Raw genomic sequence first — 22,232 nt, forward strand, 5'->3', positions numbered from 1 at the left:
AGAAACTTCACAGACATGTTTTTGGGACATCTGGGACTTTTTCAAACTGGTTGAAATGGAGGATAATATGGATTTTTTAATATGTTAAAAAAATAATTAAATTTATTATTCTGTTGTCTCACCTGAAAGGCATGCGAATGTTCATGAGCTCTGCATAGCGACAAAGAACATCCCATGGAGCATGAAGCTTCAGAAAAATCACATCACTGTTTGTTATAGAGGCCTGTAAGGAAACAAAAGACACACACACACATAATTAATTGTGTGTGTGGTTAAGATGAAAAGGCTGCATAATACTCTGTGACATAGCACATCAGCAACAACTCAGCAATATGTTGTGAATAATACTTTCTTTTCAGAGCATTATGCCTTTGTCTTTCTAGCCGTACGTCAACATACATTCAACAAAATACATCTGTTTGTTCGTTAGGATCTCCTCTCTTCCTCACCTGTATGTCCCAACAGAGTAGGAGTGAGTCTAAAGGTACATGAATCAGGAGCTCACAGGACAGAGATCTAAAAATAACCGAATGACTCCACACAATAAACTAACATAAGTGGGCTGCTGAAGGGGACAATAAGTATTGTCTTCCCCTGCATGTTCTACAGAATGATGACCTTGATGCCTCAGCATCAGAATATACTGCAGAAGGAAAAAAAAAAAAAAACCAGAACAAAATAATCACATTTGCCATTCTTTCGAGTGACAATAGGATAGCAACAGGGGAGCAAATTGCCATCAGCACATTTGTTTTGGCTCCCTAGTCAGTCCACCGGCAGACATCATCATAGCACTTAGCTTTCAGACCTTAAACAACCAATCACAAGGGCTCAGAGAGTTTTAAAAGTCTGCAATCTGGCCATTGAGATTACATGCATAGTAGGACCGGGCAGTAAATTGCTTCTTCACACAAATTGGTCTCAACAGATGTCATGTTGCACACTGTGAATGCAGCTGCACGTTGGCTAAAAGAAGGCTCCTTGTTCAGTAATTCCAAGATGCCGAGCTATTTCGGGGATGGCAACTCGACCAGGGTTGCTTTCACTGCTCCAACACTGAGCAAAAACATTTTTGTCAAAACACGCACATGGCATAAAGAGATTACAATAGCCATCTAGAAGTTTCTCTTGTTGCTGATCAGCAAGTTAAGCAATTAAAAGCTACCTTCAATTTGCATGCAAGCCAAACAAATTCTTGTCAGACATTAAACATATACTATCGTATTGAAACATTGTTCACCTCCTTTTCCATTTGTAAGCCCTCGGCACGGATGTTCCGCTCAAACACCTCCCTCTTCTCTGACAGGGAGCTGGACTTCCTGTAGACCAGGATGTAGTCGATACTGCTTTTTCCATCGCTGAAACAAAGACCGCTGGATTTACTCCTCGCCTGAGAACAGACAAGAGTCAGAAAAGAAAAGCGTGAGTTTACCACCTTGATTTAAATGGATCCATTTTTATCATGTATTGTATAATGAATGGATGACTACCTGGATGTTAACCTGACTGCTACTGTCTATAATCCCTGTATAAACTACTCCTTTCCCATTTTGGTTTATACCTAATCTTCAGATTGGATGAAGGGAGCAATTACTTTGTTTTTGTTTTTATCACTGACCTCTGGGAGCCCAGGATTAGACTTTGAGTTTTCGTCGAGGATGCTGCTGGGGGTCCCCGGGTTCAGCAAGGTGGAATCGTCATCCCGGGACGGGCTGCTGGTGTCGCCAGACCTCACCCTCTCAAGCAGCACATTAACATCCTTCATATCTGGAGGGAACAAGAGCACACTTCAAAAATGTGACAGGATAAGTTTCCGGGACTAAGCCAACTTTGGAGCAACACATCTGTCTCCTCAAGAGCTGGTCGGCCATCTAGGGGTTTAAAAGTGAAGTTGGAAGCAAAGTTGGAAGCAAACAACAATGGGAAAAATTATTTAAATTATATGTCATTATCTTCTTACACTTCAAAAACCGATGACAAGTTACTGACAAATCAACAAAATTTCAAATCGAAGTTCAACTAAATAGACCAAACCAAAGTCGCCAAACCTGAAACCAAAACAATGAGCTGGAATGAGGCTAAAACAAACGTTAGATCAGGATGATTTGGTGGAATTTGGTCATAAATCTTTTTGGTTCTTTCACTCGTAGTTTGTTGCATTTGTTAAATAATCATTGTTTAAATGTATAACAGAGGAGGGTTAATCTAAACAATAAGTTTCTATTGTTAATAAAAGTGTCTTCCTTGATGTAGCTGTAATTTAGTCAACTAGATTGGTGACATGAGATAATAAAATGTCAGGTTAAATCTCAAAACCAACTTATTGCTGTTTCTTTTAGTATGAATTATAGTGCCTTAGGACCTAAATGCCATTGTTGAACAGAAACCTTAAGGTATAGATACTGTAAATAAATGTGGTTGGGTCTTACCAAGGGGAGGCACATCGTCTTGAGTGCTGGAGTCCGGGGCTTCAGCCGAGGATTCCTCCATGATGATGTCTGCCTCCTTTCTGCAAAAGGAGAAGGCGAGGGTTCTCTCCGCTGCCTTGAAGCCTGAGGCGGAGGGCTGCAGCGGGACTCTGCGTTGGTGGGGGCTCTGCTGGTGGGGCTCAAACCCATGTAGAGATAAACTCACACCTGTGGGACACAAAATTATAACTACTTGAAATGATTTCAGGTGGAAGTTCATTGAGCACTGAGAACCACCTCTGTCAGCGACTGGACGAGTATTGACCATTACCATTGGTCAGCAGCTTCAGACATACAAAATAACTGGATTGAAATAACTGATCTTTAAGCACATAGTCCTGTTTGCCTTAAAAGTTCATAAAGTGACAGCAATATTAATTTATGCACCTCACATGCCTCTCAGAAGGCAGGACATGATGTAAAAAGGACCATATGGCGTACAAATCAACAGTCCAATGCTATGATGATGGTTTGTACCTTTATATCACTGCTGAGTGTAAATGGCGTATTCACAGTATCAACAGATGAGTTGTAAAGAATATATGTGCAAACAGAAAAGAGTATTAAATAACTTCACTAAGAACATATTGCTCACACCCGTCTCTCAACAGTCGCTCACTGGTTGGGTGATATACAACGTCATCATACCTCATCATCCATCATAAAATGTCATCATACCTCATTAGGGAATGTTCCTGAATATTACTTGCTGTGATTACACATCAGCTCACTCCAACTTCAAATGGACATTTTACTTGGAAGCTGGCAGGTAAAATCTAGGTAACGTCTGGTTGAAAAATGCAGCTGTTTCTGTTCACACACGCAGCTCCCTACTATAAATTTGGAGAAATGTTCAGGAGTTTTGGGTATGTGTGAAAACACCACTAGACTTTGTTGCTTATTGGATCAAAAACCATTCAGCTATGATCTAGGGCTTCTGTCGGCCATCTCCACAAAACTCAAGGCGCTTGGAAGATCAGTGCCAGAATGGTGTTCAAAATGTGGGCAGTAAATGCAACAATTGAGGAAAAGAACTGGGTCACAAAGCCACTCTTAAACTTTTTACCTGCAATGCTGCTTTAGTGTTAAAGCAAAATAGAAAGTTGGAATGAAAGAAAAAGCAGGAAAGAGAAAGTGAAAGAAAGACACAACTAAGTTCAAGAGGAAAGAAATATAAACGAAAAAGTGACAGCTCAGCAACTTTCATCTCCTAAATAAGAAACTAACCTTGAAAGACAAGCTGACTGTGTCCATTTGTCAACCAAATTGGAGTCTTCAGATTGAACTAATTATTCAAAGATTAGCAAAAGAGCTTAAATCAACTCGATAGGTCTGTATCTTTTACTTCAGTTCTCTGGGGAATAAGAAGACTTCAGGAGAGGTGGGCGGCTGTCTCAAAGGGTTTACGTGCTGAGTCTTCGTTTGTGACGTAAGAGGTGACTCAGCTTAATTTTTCTGCTGAGCCATAGTACCAGGGACAGAGATAGAGATTGGGGAAGCGTCTCGGCTCTTGATCAGCCGTTGATGCTTCGGAATATTGGAGCCGATGGATGCAGCAAATAGAAATGTGATGGATTTCAGAGTGAAAAAGAAAACAGTGCTCAGTGCTCTCTTCCTTTACTTGGAGTTGCAGTAAATATTTCTTTACACAAGGCTTTCAGCTATTCCATCAGGAGATTTAGTTGCAGGGCAGCTGGGCTTAGAAAGAGATACACTTGATAAAACATCCAGTGGATTGTCCTTTTTCTGAAGAGAATAGAGTCCTATAGTCTTTGTAACTGCTGCAGCAAACTCATAAAATCACAAGGCCGATTATATTCAGCTGTTAAATAGCAAACTTTAACTATCCGGTTCTTCTTTTAATTACGTTGCCCATAAACAAATTTATCGACCTGGATCAATCAAAAAAAAATACCTGAAAGAAGCAGGTTTATCTGTTTCCATTAAGGGCTTACTAGCTAGTTAGCTGGACTTAAAAAAATGGCCAACTACTGATCTAGACAGAAAAAAATAAGGGGAAGGAGCCAAAGTGACGTTGAGAACTTCATTTGTTTGGGATTCAGTTATTCAACTTTTTATGCCTTTATAGAAGAGACAGAACAGAGGATAGTGTAGGGGAGAAAGAAAGTGGGTAATTACCAAGCGACAACCTCCGGCCTGGTGTTGAAAAATGAAGCCGATGCAAAAATGCAAAAACCTGCAGTTTGTCGAGTGTCCACTTGAGGCTGGCTGCAGAAGCACCAGGAGTCACATACACGCCACATTCAAAAACAGCAGTTTTTACAGCAGAAATTAACATGTTTACAGCCTGGTACAAAAAGAAAATAGGGCTCATAGGCTCACGACTTGATCTGCACACAGTACGTGGTGAATTTGTTGATAACGCATCTGTTTTGATTTTATGAAGGATAAGAGTTATTGACAAAAAGGTGAGTGTGATGTAACGTAAAGTTACAGCATTTACCAGCATGGAAACAGCCATCCATGGGACTACAAAGCCCCCTGCAGTAACAGGTGGGTGATGTCACTCAGGCTTCGTCCATTCATATTCACAGTCTATGGGAATGACATGCATGAATGGAGCCACAGGCCCAATTCAAACCCTGGCAGCCCATATGAGGAATATAACCTCATGCATTGGCCATTAGGCCACTGGTGCCCCATGCCTGTTGAATCCTTGGGTTTGGCATTAGAGATTAGCTATCTTTTTTGTTTTGCCAGGAGTGACCATATTTTGATGTTGGGGGCGAGAAGTAACCATTCTAATGTCTCTAACTTTATTGAGAGGTTACAGTGCAAGTGTTCCAGCATTATAGCGATTAACATCGCATAAGAGAATAAAGAAAAACATGCTTTTCCAAAGGTAGTGAAAGCCTAGCTTGCAACCAAGGGGCAAGAAAATGAAAACCTATTTAGAAGTGCAAAAAAAAAACAGCAGTTCCTCTAGTGTCCACTTGGTGCTGGCTGCAAAAGCCAAGGAATCCCAATTAGGTCCCATGTTTCTCTTGTATTGCTCTGTGAACAGTTGTACAGCCAGAAAAAGTACAGAGAATCTTTGCAACAAATTCTTGGTTTACTTGGAGTCTTCACAACTGATCACTGGAGAAATCCAATACTAGGGGTGGGTGTTGTTACGAACCTTTAACAAGGTTTAACCTTTAACAACATGTTAACAACAGATTTGAACAGATAACAGATTTTAACAATAGTCAATATTTTTACAAATACATAATTACTATTGGGATCAACAGCTTTATCTTCTCTTCCCTGTAAAATAGTTGCTCATTAATTTGGTCTCCTCAGCACCCACACCACACATTTTGTTCTCATTAGAGGCAGAGAAAAGTGCTTACTATAAATATTGCCTCTCAGAGAACTGACACACTTCATATTAGCCTCCATGAAGCTGCTGGGTTGAGTCAGTCAAAGGCGAGTCAAAAAATATATCCATCAAACTTTAACGGCCCTTATCAGTAATGCAAGCCACAACTGAGTTCACATGGTCCAGAGGTGTAACAGACTGCTGCATTCAGAACTTTTAATTCACAGTGTTTCAATGGCTGAAACACAATTTTTTTGACATAAAATTGTAGTTTCCACACCCAGATCAAATTTAGAGGAAAAATAAGTCGCCAGAGACACAGGAGACATCCACAAACTACTCGGACTTTCCCTGTTCTGAAATGTTGCTGACCTTTAAATATTTAAATTGGCTAACATTGGGACGCAGCAGCACAAGGGGATTAATTTCCCCAAAAATTAAGGGGTGACTGGAGATTTTTGCATATTAAAGCAAAATATAAAATCATTTCTTTCTTTTTTGTTACTTGTGGGCAAAAGATTACTCCACAATGGCCGGAAGTTGCCTATTTACACAAATCATGTGCGGAGCAACTATAAATGTTCCTAGGCAACTAACTTCAAAGTCGATTCAACTCAAATATCAGTTCAGACTGTTATTCTTGAGGTAAGAAATCACTTGGAAAAAAGTCATAATTGAGCAATTTATTTAACTTAACTTAACTGTTGCAATCCCCTAGCTAATGTTAGCAGTGCTATAGCGGCTAGCGTTCAGCCCTCCTTGCTGGTTTACGTCTACATGCGTGCATGGTTACCCATTGCTCTAGACAAGAGGTCATGTCAGTTTAACCTGACATAGCCTATATACAACATATCTCCATTTTCTAGATCAAAATACTGCCAAACTGCTCTGCGCTGTTCTGGTTTACATTTGGGTAGTAGAGTATTGCAGTATGGCAGTATTCATCATCCAGAGTTACAGCCCCGGACAGTGGTGGTTGGCTGCATTACATCCTAGAGATAATTTACCTGCCACTGTTAACCTGAACTTATAATCATATCGATAAGTCATCAACCCACTTGTTGCGAATCGGGACCTCGTGTATTTGGAGCAAGTAAATCATATAAATTAATACATGCAGTAGTAAATAGGCTAGGCTTGTTATTTCAGTGTGTCAGATGCATATTTAATAAGCACTTCATATCTTCAGCTCCTCTCATTGTCAGGCTGTACACTAAATGTTCTTACAACTGTTAAAATGTATGTAAAAAAAACAACAACAACAATAAATCTTACAAAGATCTGACTTTATGTGCATTGCTAAACCACTGGAAGATCCTTTGATTTATAGATTCAGTTTGACTTTCATCATGCAGTGTGCCTTGTAACTGTAATAAATGTAGCAGAACATTATGTCCAAAATCTCCAACCTAGCACTGCATAAAACGTGGATGTAGTGTCAGTGAAGTCACCCATTGGTTTCTAAAAAAGGTGTTATGAAGCCCAATGTTGGCAGCCACCATATTGGAAATGCTAGCTTAACCTAACTTTTGATCAATCAAATCCAGCCAAGAGATAGAGCCGGGGCAGGCCTTCAGCCTCCCGGCAAACAACAACATTAACATTTAACATTAAAGAAATCAGCTTTAGATTTTATTATTAGACCTTATGGGCATTCCTTGACTTTTGCAGCAAACACAAGTGGAAACTCGAGGAATTTTGCACTTTTTTCAACAATAGGTTGCTGCTTGATTCAGAGCAGCCCAACATCCTTGCATAACATGACTGATGACACATTAGTGATTATTCATGTGGAATAACAGTAATGTTACTGCATTCAGGGTCTTCATCTGAAGCAATTCCCTGCTTGGAGTGCTTAAATATGACCAGTGCTGAGTTTATTGAGCTGAGAGGTATGTGAGCTCAGTTATTATTTGTTGATTAACAACCACTGGTCTGTCCATCTGTCTTGCTGTGCAGGGCAACTGACCTGTGTTAAAGAAGTTACACCTCAATTAAAATCTGGTTTAAATTAAAGGGATACGTCACCCATTTGCATTAAGCTTTGTATCATTAGAAACCTGGTAGTATTTTTGAATGGTTGTGCATCCCGCCCTAATTTTCCCCTGAGATGGGAAATCTTAGTATTTCTAAAGCCGTTTTCATAGATGCACTCCGGATAATATCTAGATATTTACAGGAGGACTTCTCCGGAGATTTTCCCGAACTAGCCGTTCACATATGCTCCTCACAGCAGGGGACTATCCCTGTCAGAGGGAAGAGGGCACGGGGGATGTCTCGACGTAAGACGTGACGAAAATAAACAACGCGGAAGTAGCGGCCGAGTCCGCTACACAACGTTATAATGAAAATATTTGCCTTCATATCAATGCTATGTGTAATCCAATGGAATGACAACATTCACAAAAGAGAGGAGAACAACATACTGACAAACAGAAAACATAAAGCAGCCGTTTAATTACGTGCACGGAGATTGTAGTGGTCGCGAAAAATGCGATTGTTTGCGTTCACACATAGCCTAAAGAACCTCCAGGTAGTGAAACTACAACGCTAGTTCCTCATATTTTTGACCACTGAAGCTACAGACCTATCACAGATCAGTGGGTGGGAACTCATTCCCGGAATCGAAACTTAACATCTGCCATATTGCTTGGAAGCTATGCTAACAGGGTCTATGGAGAAAGATGATAATGGCGAAAAACAAAATATAATAAATATAGTGGCGAGACGGCTGCTGCTGACAGGCCGGTCTTGTGTCTTGGCTGATGCAGACGCCAGCCGCTGGGGCCTCCGCTGGCCACAGCAGCCGAGAAACTGAACTGGCCTGTTGACAGCAGCCGCTTCGCGGCTATATTTCTGTATTACTGGCCAGCTCAGCAGCCGAGACATAAGGCCTGCCTGTTGGCGGCGGTGAGGACGAGGAGCCGGGGCGGACTGGTAGTGTCGGTGCTCTCAGTGTTTGCCTATGGACACAGACATAGAGTCTGTTTTCTGACAGGAATTTCCAAGATACCAATTCCTTCTGGAAGAAATCTCGGAATCAGTTGAGCAAACGGCCGTATGTGTTTAAGTAAATATGTCTGTAAACCTGACCTTAGTGGGAGTGGCCTGCGGTGCTGTGCATTCTGGGATTTGGTGTCTTTCATTCACATGAGCCAAAAAGACAATTTCTGCCTTTAATCAGCCAAGATGGCACCAACTTCAAAATTTATTTCACATTTCTACTACATATATGACCCAATGTCAATACAGATTCATGTTTCAACGGGTGAAGTTTGCTGCACTGTTGGTTTGAACACACCTTAAGTTACTTTGAAGAACTTCATTTAGTCTTGGTGACCCCTGTGGACAAAGCCATGGCTCTTATCTTTTTGCCTGTCCTCTATACATGCAAGTAGTGTTTTCTGACTTAAAATATCTTTGCAGTTTCAACTGAATCTTGTCATCGTTCGTCATCTTGATTTAATAATGGGGGAATCTGATTTTGACAACCTCAGTAAAAACAAAGCCTTTAGCGCCCACCCTAGGGGGCCCAAACCCTAAGTGGGGAATCAATGGTACGGAGGAATAAGTTACAATTTTAGTCTGTAATACGCTTTAATAAATCCTCACAAAAGCTTTAGCTGAGAATTAAATTATTCATCGCAAATTTGTGAATTTTGATTATTGATTTGATTAATTAATTGTATTTCTGTATTTTCAGTGCACAAAGCAAACCTGCTGAAGTTTTAGGACTTCACACTGCCTAGCACTTTGCAAATATTTACTGTGCTTTCGGTCTGAGGAGACCATGATTTTACAGTTACAACAGGACTACTGCAACATGAACATTTTTTCTCCTCAATTCACAATTTTTAAGATACAAATCTCAAGGTCTTTATTCATATTCAACCTTTCATGCAAAGCTCCAGCCCAAAGAGGTTGACAAAACAATATCAGATGAATATAATCAACGTATCTGTTCATCAAATAACATCTAATTTGGGTTATTTGATCAATTAAGACCTTTTAATTACAAAAAGTCATTCTCAGCGAACAAACACTCCTCAAGAGCATGGTTCATTGCATAACAAAAAAACCCAGCCTGCAGACGACAGCTCATACTGAGAGGAGAATAAAAGATTTCAGAGCGGAAAGGAAAGGAGAATGGGAGGTGGTGGGTGTGTGTGATGTGTTGCTAAGGGATCAGGTGTCAGTCACTTTTGAGGAGGAAGCGTTCATACCGCCTTCATGGCTTAAATTGGATGGGGGTAGCATGTTTGTCCAGAATGGAAAACATGCAGGTGAAAAGTCTGTATGCATCTGATAACCTGCTACTGGTACATGAAAGGCACAAACACACTTACACACACACTCCGACACAAACTCCTCTCAGTGACATGACCCATTTCTGTGTTTTTACAACTGATGCACCATGGAGGATGAAGAAGAAAAGATTGTGAGGAAATTGCAGGAATTACTGCAGGAGAACGGGAGCAGGTTGGCGAAAATATGTCAATGTGTATATGTGAAGGTCAAATGCTTGCATGGTCACTGTGTGAGACAGATGAAGCGTAAAGAGGAGTGTGAGTAGGACACGTACAACACGGGAGAGAGAGAGAGAGAGAGAGAGAGAGCTGCGTAAAAAAAAAACAACCATCGGCTCTTTTGAGAACAAGCTGCCCTCGCTTCAAGACAACTTGCAAAACACTCACCGTGCGAAGGAGGAGCAAGGTAGAGAGACTGCTTCACCCCTCAGAGGGGAAGAGGAAGGTATGGGGAGGGGGGAGGCTTCCAAGCAGCCGCAGCAGACGCCAAAACAGCCGGAATAATTCCCCCCATACGCATACATATGCACACACACACACACAGCGGTCACCCAAGCAAGCAAATAACCTCACTGAGGAAAACGAACAAGCACGACATCCCATGAGGGAAACCAGCATCCCCACTTTTTACCCCTCATCACTGCTTTTGCTGTCCAAACACAGCTTTACATCCAAAGCCACACAGACTGTAACACACACACACACACACACACACACACACACACTCACACACTCACACAGACAGATCAGTCATATCGGAGATGCTAAGACCAGGCAGCAGGGAAAAAAAACGCACAGAAGCTGTCAAAGATCTTCTCTGGCGCACAAAAAAAACACACACACACAAGCGTGAGCAGGATGTTTACAGTGAGAGGATGAGCGAGGCAGAGAGAGGGAGAGAGGAGGTGCATGCTGCTCATCGCACTCTTAATCAGCCTTGCCCTGGCAGCCAATCGGAGGTCTAGCTGCTCCGACAGCAGCAAATCAGAAAAGAGGGCTGGCTTTGTCAGTGTTGCTGTAGCACAAAACAATGACAGTTGGCACTGATGACAGTGTCAGTATGATCCTCTGATGGTGACTCAAGGACACACACACACGCACGCACGCACGCACGCACGCACGCACGCACGCACGCACGCACGCACGCACGCACACACACACACACGCATTAAAGGAGTCGTCCACATATTTTTGTTAGTTAAAATAAGTCCTTTGATGTAGAGAAAGAGTACAATTTTATGCTGTTTGCGGTGACCCTAAAGAGACCCATTCATAAATCTGATTTCAGTGTGAGTAATGACGTACAAAATGCACCATCTACCATCTATCACAACCCTCAGTCCAGGTAAAGTTGGACTTTCCCTCTTTTCAGTAGAAAATTCTGTCTTTCAGACTCTGTCGCTCCTCTGCAATTCAGGAAATAAACTAGAAGTGCAGCTCTAGAAGAAAATGAAGACCACTGCAAAAATGTTTCTCTAGTTCCACTATTTATAGTTGTGAGTTTGTGTACCAGAACCAGAATCCACATACTGTCTACACACATACACACGGATTACACAAAACGTTTTTTTGTTTTGTTTTGTTGTTTATAACATTGCTACTTTGTGTTATTTTTTTTTTTACACCACATCTCCCCCCCCCCCCTCCGGAGCAGTCCTCTTGAAATTATCTAGATATTCTCAGGAGTGCATATGTTAAAAAACCGCTCAAGACTGTTACTCCCAAAACTGATACACATCTGTATTTAGATGTATAGATATGAAAACGAGTTCATATTACTTTTTTTGACATGATTTGATTTAGAAAGAGTTCAGAAATCAATATCTGTTGGAACAACTCTGATTTTGAATCACAGCTTCAGTAGAGATGCTGATTAAAGATACGTTTGAAGTGGTCTCGTGTTTTTCTAGAGCTGTGTATCTACATGTACCGGTACTTGTTTTGCTAGACAAAGAACAGGGACGCTTCATATTACAATGTTTTTCCACTGAGGTCCCTTCAGTTAAACATCTATAAAGTGTCATGTAAGAACAGGAGAAACATCTACGGTGACCTGTTTCTATTTGGGGTTACACGACTTTGAGATGTATTTAAAGTCGACCGTCATGAGATAATAGTCAAGTCGAGGCCGACTGGTCGCTGATGACGTTATCAAAATAACCTCGGGAGAAGGGAATGCTTTGCAACCCACACATTTTTTTTAAGTATGTCCAGAGTGCCATCTCTTTTTAATTCAAATATCAGATTTTGGCACAAGTGATTTAATAATTCCATCCCACAGTCAGGTATTTTGTCCCTCCTCTAGTATAGGTTATAGTATTTATTTGCATCTAAGCCACCAAGGAAATGTTTTTTTCTTACTATTGAATATTGAGACATCCAGACAGTTAAACAGCCATGTAAAACATACCCATATAGTAAGGGCTCCTCTGACAATATTTTCGACCAATCAGAGCTCTTCTAATCACTATTAACTGTTGATTGTCAGTTTGATCTCTTCTGCGTACGTACTTGTGCTGCTGTCACAGAGCGTTTCCTGGCTTGCACTGAAGGTGGGCAGCGGGCTGATTGACAGCGACGCCGGGCAGGACACCGGCTCCAGGTGCTCGCTGCTGGGCGGGACTGCAGAGGCCTCAGAGTGAACGCAGTCTGGACTCGGAAGGTTCTGGCTGTTCCCAGGGAAAGGACTCTTCCAGTGGGAGAAACCAATGGCAACTTGACCCCCCAGGTCAAACCCTGTGGAATGAGTCAGACCACAATCATTACAAAGGTTTTATACATCTTTTCATGCATTAGACTCTTGCATTGTCTAACAACACATTTTCCATGGTCGCAGTAGAATTAACTTTATTAGACATGATGACATTTTTATGGCCTCTCCGAGCACTACTCAGAGCTAATAGAAGGTCTGAAGTTTTGAGTCTTCAGTAACACAGTATTATCCTCAGTCAGGTTGCCCTCTAGTGGTGGAAGCTTTCAAAATCATTAAAACATTATTCAACTGTCAAAATCAAAAAAGACTTGCTGACTCTCTGACAGGGGAGAAGGGATACTGTGCACTTAAATCTTTTTTTTCCCACGTCCAGCAAAAGCAGTGAGTCTGATCAGAATCAGAATCAGTCAGGTATATGTGTACAAACGGACTCCAGTTCGCTCACAGATGAAGAGAATGTCAGAAAGAGAATATCGCAGGAGGCAGGACATAACAACAACAACAACAACAACAACAACAAAAAAAATGTAGGCTGAGTGAAAGACATGATGATTTAATTTTCTAAATCATTTAAACGACACGTAAATGTATACATAAAATGTCTCAACACAGCATGAAATGTGGAGACATTAGATACAATGACTTGCACTTAGGATGTTGAATGTGGTTTGTGTGTGTGTGGCTGTCTTTGTGTTGTGCCGGTTTTCATGTACACACTGATGTTTTTTTACACAACTGAAGTTCCTGACGGATATATACAATTATTTGAATTTGAAGTCACTTATTATGCAAAATAAACTTCACCATATTTTTCTAACTCTATCATGTGCCCCTAGTCTGTCTTCAAACCCCCGAAATATGGGAACAGTCCATCCTCCCCGTCTTCTGCCTGCTTCCACTTTTCAGAAAATGTGTGCTCAAACAAGCCGTTTGGCGATTTTCCCTTCATGACATCACAAAGGGCAGTAACCCCTCCCCCACTTGGGGAAACTTCTATCGGTTTAATAATGTATTTATTTATAAATTACATATATATGAACTGTGCAGAAATTAATTGATCCCTGACTGTATATCAGCATTTTATTTGCTATTTCCAGGTTATGATTAACCATCATAGCTGACCATCTTCACTCATTTCTTTCTCTTAACTCTGTTTTCATTGTAACTGACCATATGCTGCTTTAGTTCAATGTAAATATCCCCTGAGCATGAAAAAAAAAACAGTCACATGTAATTCTAATGTAACTTTTTGGGGGAGGAAAGACATATTTTAAAATGATTACTAAATAAACGAAACACTGTACCACAAAAGGGAACACCATCCTTCAGCTTCCTTGTTTCCTGTGAATCACACAGCCCAGCTAAATTCAAATGTTCATCAGCAGTGAACAAAAAGATCCTGATCAATAGCAGAATAGTGAAACGCCTGGCAGTCTCTGAGCAGCTAGCTCCTCACGCAGCACATTCAGCTGGAGGATACATTCTGAGGAGGTAAATCCAAGCTACTCTACATAATTCAGCTCATATACAGCCTCAAACGCTCTAAAAAGATAAAAGATAAAGGGGTTTTCACATGACAGTGTTGGACTGCATTCGTGTGAAGGTCCCCTGGAATAATGCCTGTGCTTCAGTCAGCAGTTTCAACAACTAGAACACAAAGAAGTTATTATTTTGTCCCCATGGGGATGCTGTCAGGTACATCTGACTTCTTGAACAATGTAAGAAAATATTCCAAGGTGTTAATGTCTGCGAACCGAAACAACCAAAGGAGTACAGCAAATATACATTATAGTAACAATGTACTCATTTCCACTGTAGATACTGTACTCCTAACTGTGCAGGCTGAAGAATCACATTAGTTTACCCAAACACTGGTTCATGGAAAAGAGAGCAATATGGTGTATGATTGAATTGAAATAGGTCTGACAGTCTTTCTTTCGCTAGGATTCAGCAGCTGCCGTTTTTTCTTTTTCTAAAGCCTTTTCCACACATGGACTGGATGGACTTGAGCTTGTTTAGTGCTTTTCTAGTCTTCTGACTACTCAAAGCGCGTTTACACTGAAGGTCACACCTACCCATCCACACACTGATGGCAGTGGTTGCTATGTAGTGAGACCATCAGAAGTAACTAATCCCATCCATACGCATTCATACACTGCTGATAAAGCTGCAGCAGCAAATGGGGGTTAAGGGTCTGGCCCAAGGACACATCCGACATGTTGATGGGGATCGAAACCCTCAACCTTTCGGTTGAGAGACGCCGACTCTACCAACTGAGCCACAGCCGCCCACACTGTGCTCCTGAAAATGTCCTGAAACAGTTTTGAATGAGCTGCGTGTTGCAACGTGGCTGGTGCAGGTGGAGAAGCTAGCAGCAGGTAGCAATTAGCAGAAGCCCCAGGTTAGCTGGTTAGCTTCAGATGGTTGACAGACAACAGAGTGGGGATTTCCACACTGCATTTTTATTCTACAATACTTAATATCGAGCATACAAAGCCAAGTTTCCACAGCGCTATATTCACTGATGATGCGTGAATACTAAAGCATAGACAACCAGCTCATACTCATTACTTAAGTTAAGAGCTCTCTGACGGTCTTACACACAAACAAGATGGCTGTCAGAGATCTACTTTCTCTCTTACAAACTCAAAACATAACAGAGGCACCACATGTCCAATTACACGTAGCATTGATTTGAAGGCAAAAACAGACATCAAAGCATCCAACTCTGTTGTTTGTCTGCCATCTTGGTTATTGTATTTGTCTTATGTCCTGAGACCTCCTACCCCACTGTCAGACAGTCAAACTCTCCCGCTGCAAAGGACATGTGTGTCCAAGGAACTCAGGAAGACATCACGAGCATGCTGTCCTGAAATGTTCACGCAATCTTCAGGAGTGCATGTGTGAAAACGGCTTTAACTATCTTAAAATTAGGCCTCACAGTTGTATGCCTCCGCCATTCAATCTGCAGTTCCATTAATGTTGCCCACATAATGACAGTATCAGGGCTACTGGGACAGGGTATGTTGTACATCTCTCTTTCTGTTTCTGAGATCGTCAATAGACCCCTCTTGTGACAGCAAAACTAACAATAAAGGCAATAAGAGTAGAGCAAGAAGATATTGTCTATAAATCAATTCATAATCATCTGGGATAGATGAGAAATGAGAGATTTAAAGAAGTTGCCTCCAGGCATTGCTGGATTGTAGCTTTCCCACAAACAGGGCAAAGTGAGTTCATATTGACATTGACTGTTGTTGACCCAATCAAATCATCTTTGAGGCCAAGTTGTGGATTGTGCCATGTTTGGAGATGCTCCCTTCAGTAAGTCCTGATGCAATGCATTCACAAGAAAACATCCCTGAAATAATAACGCTTTAGGCCACAGCTGTAGCCCTAACCCTAACAGAGTTTATAGTTGTCATTTGAATGCTGGAAATATATTGATTGCATTTCTAAAGAGTAATCAAATCTAACAAATTAATGATTTGTACAGGAAGTCTGTCGATGTATTCAAAAGAAAAACAATTAAAGATAGTAATTATATGAGCCAACAATCATCAACATCCCATGAAAGTCACCTGAAAAGGCAAGAGGGGCAGAGGAGGTAATCCACACCTAGCATGTATCCGAATGACCTCCAAAACTTGAGGTGTGCGCAGCCTTTGCGGACATATTGTGTCCTAGGCAAGATGTATGTCGCAGTCATCAGAAAAAAGTGCCCACGAGGCTCTCTGAGGAGAGGGAGGCCCAGATATGTAGCACGTACACTTCCTGACACCGGCTGAAGTGAGAAAACAGATGCAGGTGCAGGTATCTGGGCCACACGCTGTATTATGCAATGACAAGTTGGAGTTGAGTGTCTGCGATCATCATAGGCAGAGTTGCAGTGGAGGTACTTCTGCGGATGGATGGCCGATGCAGTGTAAAAGTTTGTAAGTTTGCTGAATGAGTGTTCATGTAATGTGTAGGAGTTTGTGGTCTGAACTTGTTTAAAAACAGCCCTTTACATAATGCCAGTTCAAGGTGTAACGAACAGAGGCAGAATGGTGGGGCAAAGTCATTCTACCCCTGATCTGCCATCAGAAGAAGTAACAGAGACATAACAGGGGCTAGAAGGTGGCAAAGTGCACAGTCAGAACTTGCTTGGTACAAACACACACATAATGCTGTGTGTCTTGGTGGAAAAGAACATGAGTGTATGTGAAGCTCTCACTGTTTTCATTGTGTCTCATTTGTTTCCAAAATTCCGTAAGATAATGTGAAACCACAAACTTGTACACCAATATTACTCTGCTGCGACTCCACTGTACAAGTACAGAAGGGGTAATGACAGGGAACTTCATTACGGTGCAGTTGCATAATCGACTTGTGTTAAATCTATGTTTTTCTTTGAAAACATTTGAAAATGTATTAGGGTTTTATAGTAGTTTGTGCACTGCATATAAATATGGACAGCTGTCTCCAACTCCTACAGTTGTGCAAAAATGAAGCTAAAATATCACCCGTGATGTCTGTGACATGTTACATTGGTGACATCATTTGAAGTCAGTAGAAATTGGCTGGTGGAGCAAGGGAATTAATATCCTATACCTCTGCAGAAACAAACATCTAACCAACCGATAAAGCGATTCACCATTTTTTTTAAACTCCCAATCCATGTTCGGAAAGGAGCAGGGAGAAGAATACATCTTATTTTGCCTGCCAGTAACTCAAAAAGAAAACAAGAAATTTCTAGATGGTCTGTCAAATTACAATCACTAGGCAACTAATACCATGGCAACATGAAACAAATCTGACAATTTAGGGACTTCACTTCCACATAAATAGGGAGGAAAACACACTAACTGCCATTAGTTAATTATTATATTATTTCATTCAGTCTAATAACTTTCTCCTTGTACATTTTCTTAAACTGAAATATATTCACATAACTCTTCAAGTCATTATTTAAAGAATTCCACAATTTGATTCCTACAACTGAAATACACATCTGTTTTTAAAGTTGTCCGTCCAAACTGATGCTTAAAATGACATTTTCTCCTGTGGTCTTCATCTTCTGAACCAACCTCAGGTTGGTACAGTCCCTTTTTTTTTTTGCATCAAATAAGAAAATAAAACCAAATTTCTCAGCATGTTCACATGTGATAAGAATTATGTTTAAGAATTAAAAATATATATATAATCTATTATGATGTTTGTTTTGATTTTAAAGTATGACTCGTGTCACATCTGAGCCAGTCGGTCAGCAGAGGGAGCTCCAAATATTTTGGCTCAACTCTTTGGCAGTTGTCGTCTGTCTTTTTATACAGTCTGTGGTTTGTTCTATCGTCTTGTTGTTCATCATATTGTATAATTCATGTTATGTGCACTATTATTGACTTTCCATCTTGCTAGCATACTGTTAGCTTTACAACTCACAGTTAAGCAGAGGCAGTCATTGAGATGCACTGGTAACTATAAATACCTCCTGATGCTAAGTCGTAACTAAGACTCATTCTACATACTGGGAAAGACAACACATTTTTCACTGCATTTGACCCCTATGTGATTGGAATAGCTTTTCCAGGTATGAGTCAGACCCCTTGACTTTATGAGGTAAACACTTTGTGCTTCTTTAAAACTTCATATTTTTCATATTTTGATTGCAAAAAACATGAAAGCATAAAGTTATGGTCTTTTCTGTTTGTAGTAAGTTACTACGATATAAGCAGGACAGATCCCTTTGGGGTGTACATAGTGACATTTTTATGGACTCTGTAGGCAGGCCTCCATGTTGTCCACAAAAACCTGACATTTGGACACCTCCTCAGGGATTATCCCTTATGTGTATAGCAGTGATCAGTTGATGCAGAAAAGTTTCAGCAGGGTGCTCCTGATTTTCTCCACGTCATCCTCTTTGAATCTCCGCCTCAGGCTGAAGACCAGCTCTGTCTATCAGCTGCACAACCATAGTAAATTACTTATACAAAAGGAGGAGGCTGGAATAAATGGGAGATTATAATCGATTAGAACTTTAAAGAACCGACGATGATGCTGACTAGGTTTTTCTTTCCAAACAAAGGCCAGGGCTTTTAAATCTCAGCAGCACACTAACTCTTTTTTTTAATGTCAAGAGTGCTGGGCAGCACTATAGATCTTTCCCCTTTGTAAAACCAAGAGGGTGAGTCTCAACGGTCCAAAGCTCCCCCTCAGCACTTCATTCGTTTTTTTAATTTTATTTAGCCCAGAGAGAGGAAAGGAACACCTGCATGCAGCACAGCCTGAGCTGAACCTAAAATCTCACCTGTCACAACATTCAGTACACAGCTTGTCTTTCTAACAAGGCTCTAATATTCATCGAAAACATGTCAAAACTTAAGGTCTGAATATTGCAAACAGCAGCACCTTGCAGTTTTCTGACAGACAAGAAAATTATTTCAGACAACTTGGTCAACAATGCACTATTTCCTGTCTACAAACCTCAGCAGATAAACAAAGTTAAACTCCAAGGGAAATCTTTTGCTTGCAGCTTAGCTAACAAAACATTTACCTCTCTCTCTTTAGGCATCCCGTTAGGAAGCTCACTGAAACAGCACCACAATGCATTCAGTAAGTTCTCAGAGGTATTGTTGTTATGAAGGTTGGATTTTGTTAAATATCATGAGTAACACTCATACTGTACAGATACCCCAAACATTATCTTTGTCAATACCATCCGTCCATTAGCAACAACACTTATCATCCTCCGGCAGTTAAGTCATATCTTCTTTTTCTCACTAGAGCTTTGCATAACACTGTCCTTCAGTGCTATGATAAGCCAAATATATTTTGTGAAGTAACTGATAAGTATTCACTTTCCCAAAGCTTGCCTGAAGGGCCTGCTGTTAGGAGGCTTCTTCATAACCATGTTATGTAAGCATGAGTCTCACCTGAGTACAGGAGCCCTCTGTTTTGGGCCCATGTGTTTCAGGCAAAAGCTGTATGAATCAGTGATCGTAAACCTCAATGCAATCTGTGAGAAAAACTTAAAAAAGTAGTTTGCTGTTTGCATTTTTAATGTTGTTGATTTTTTACTTTGGGAATATATCGGGATCCTGTCTTCTCAACACAAAGGCACAACCGCACGGAAATTTTAATCTTCCTTTTTCACAGAAATCAAGAGCTTGTAAAAGGAAAGCCTCCATTAAGAAATATAAGTAATGTTTTTTATATATACACATTGAAACACATCAAAGGAATTAAAAAAAAAAAATCAGAAAAGGCTCTGAGATAAAAGCGACAATATTTACCTTTTTTAACCATAAAATAGTCTTTTCAAAGTCGATCTAATAGTTCAATAACGTTTGACATGGAGAATAGCATTCCCATTTCCACAAAGAAGCAGAGGATTTTATGGCACACCTTCACCAACTACCAAGGTGCATGAAGAGTGAAAGGCTTGAAGAGGTCAAAAAGCTCCAGCAACACTTGCAGCACGGATATCAACTTTATTAAAGGGATACTTCACCCGTTGAAACATGAATCTGTATTGACATTGGGTCATATATGGAGTAGAAATGTGAAATACATTTTGAAGTTGGTGCCTTCTTGGCCGAGAAAAGGCAGAAAGTGTCTTTTTGGCTTATGTGGATGAAAGACACCAAATCCCAGAATGCACAGCACTGCAGGCCACTCCCACTAAGGTCAGGTTTACAGACATATTTACTTCAACACATACGGCCGTTTTCTCAACTGATTCCGAGATTTCTTCCAGAGAGAATTGGCATCTTGGAAATTCCTGGCAGAAAACAGACTCTATGTCTGTGTCCATAGGCAAACACTGAGAGGACCGACACTACCAGTCCGTCCCAGCTCGATCCGGCCCCGGCTCCTTGTCCTCACCACCGCCGACAGGCAGGCCTTATGTCTCGGCTGCTGAGCTGGCAGTGGCCGGCGGCGGCCAGCAATATAGCCGGGAGACAGTTGCAGCTGACAGGCTGGTTTTGTTTCTCGGCTGCTGCGGCCAGTGGCGGTCCCGGCGGCCAGCCGCCAGTGGCCAGATTTCCAAGAGGAGCCTGGGTGCCCTGTTTTCAGCACTATGTAACTGGCAGCGGTCCAAGGTTCTGGTGAAAAGTGCATACAGCTTTACAGCACTAGTTCACAGAGCAGCTTTCAGCCATAAAGTAACAAAAGTTCTCTACAGTGCAGTTGCACTCAGCGACCTTGGATGGGAGCCAAAGCGCACCAAACTGAATTCCCCCTTAGAGTTGCTTTAAAAAGGAACTCAAAAAGAGATCACTGACTTTCCTGACCTGATTTGACCAGATACAATTTTTGATAAAAATCAAAATATGTTACACATTGGGGTGGCTGTGGCTCAGTTGGTAGAGTCATCATCTCTCAACCAGAAGGTCAAGGGTTCAATCCCCAGCTCCTGCAGCAACATGTCCAATTTGTCCTTGGGTAAGACACTTAACTCCAAATTGCTCCTGCTGCTTCGTCGGTGCAAATGAATGGGATTAGTTACTTCTGATGGTTTCACTAAATAGCAACCTCTGCCATCAGTGTGTGAATGGATGTGAATGTGTAGGTATGACATGCAGTGTAAAAGCACTTAGTCAGAAGACTAGAAAAGTGCTATATAAGCTCAAGTCCATTAACCATATTGAACTAGAAAAAAGTAGCTTATGTATTTTCTATGACAATTATAAAACAGACTCAACTGCATCAATAGATTCAAAATAACATCACTCTACATATGCTTTAACTTCCGGATACAGATTACAGTTTAAATATAAGTCAGTAGCAAAATGTACAAAGATTTTCCTTTCATGTTAACTTTTTTCCTCCCCAAAGTGCACTTACCGATGGTGATCTGACTGACGCAGCTGTAGAAGGTTCCTGAAGAGACATTGTAGCTGCCACTGCTGGGCTCACGGTCTATGACAGAGGCAGACATCAGGTAAACTCTTTACATCCAAATCACTTATGATCACCAAAATCATCACAGTCATACTTTAATGTACTTTTTCTTCCATTCTGTATAGCAAAAAATGTTTTCCTGGTTCGCAGAGTGTCAATAAAGTGTGCACTAAGCCGCTTACAGCACTGCTCCTGGCAATTTGAGGAAAGTCATGACCCTGCAGTGTTACAGGAATAAAACCCCCAATCCTGCAATGTTAGTGCCCTGCTCCACACATCGAGCCACACAGGGGGAAAAACCCTTGACCTTGGTCGGAGTTAAGGGGATAAAATCCATGAGTCTGGCAGCTTTAGTACTTTGGTCTACTAATTTATAGAGAAAGAAATGGAGTTATCCAATGTAGCAGAACATGGTGAATAAAACTCAATGAGCCCATCACTCTAGAGGACGTTATATGACACAATTATTCACAACATTGTTAAATGAATATCTCAAAGCCTGACAAAAGAAAGTTTGGTGCTTATTGATCTGCAATGAT

General features: G+C 41.0%; 1 protein-coding gene across 7 annotated transcripts in view; it reads right to left on the reverse strand.

The window, feature by feature from the left end:
- The window catches only part of LOC109997285 (anoctamin-4), a 51,843-nt gene that overhangs the window by 27,044 nt on the left and 2,567 nt on the right, over positions 1-22,232 (reverse strand). For 4 of the 7 annotated variants that reach the window (XM_065951516.1, XM_065951518.1, XM_065951517.1 and 1 more), the window contains exons 2-7: positions 21,637-21,711; positions 12,609-12,833; positions 2,430-2,636; positions 1,619-1,767; positions 1,241-1,390; positions 123-223 (exon numbers count right to left, since the gene is read on the reverse strand). In XM_065951516.1, coding sequence (XP_065807588.1) covers positions 123-223; positions 1,241-1,390; positions 1,619-1,767; positions 2,430-2,636; positions 12,609-12,833; positions 21,637-21,711 — 907 coding nt within the window. Of the gene's footprint in view, positions 1-122; positions 224-1,240; positions 1,391-1,618; positions 1,768-2,429; positions 2,637-4,607; positions 6,608-10,484; positions 10,987-12,608; positions 12,834-21,636; positions 21,712-22,232 lie in introns of those variants that run through there. The other 3 variants (XM_065951522.1, XM_065951521.1, XM_065951520.1) reach the window with 3 other exon arrangements.

The sequence above is a fragment of the Labrus bergylta genome, chromosome 23 (genome assembly GCF_963930695.1).
Source record: "Labrus bergylta chromosome 23, fLabBer1.1, whole genome shotgun sequence".
In the NCBI taxonomy this organism is placed as follows: domain Eukaryota; kingdom Metazoa; phylum Chordata; class Actinopteri; order Labriformes; family Labridae; genus Labrus; species Labrus bergylta.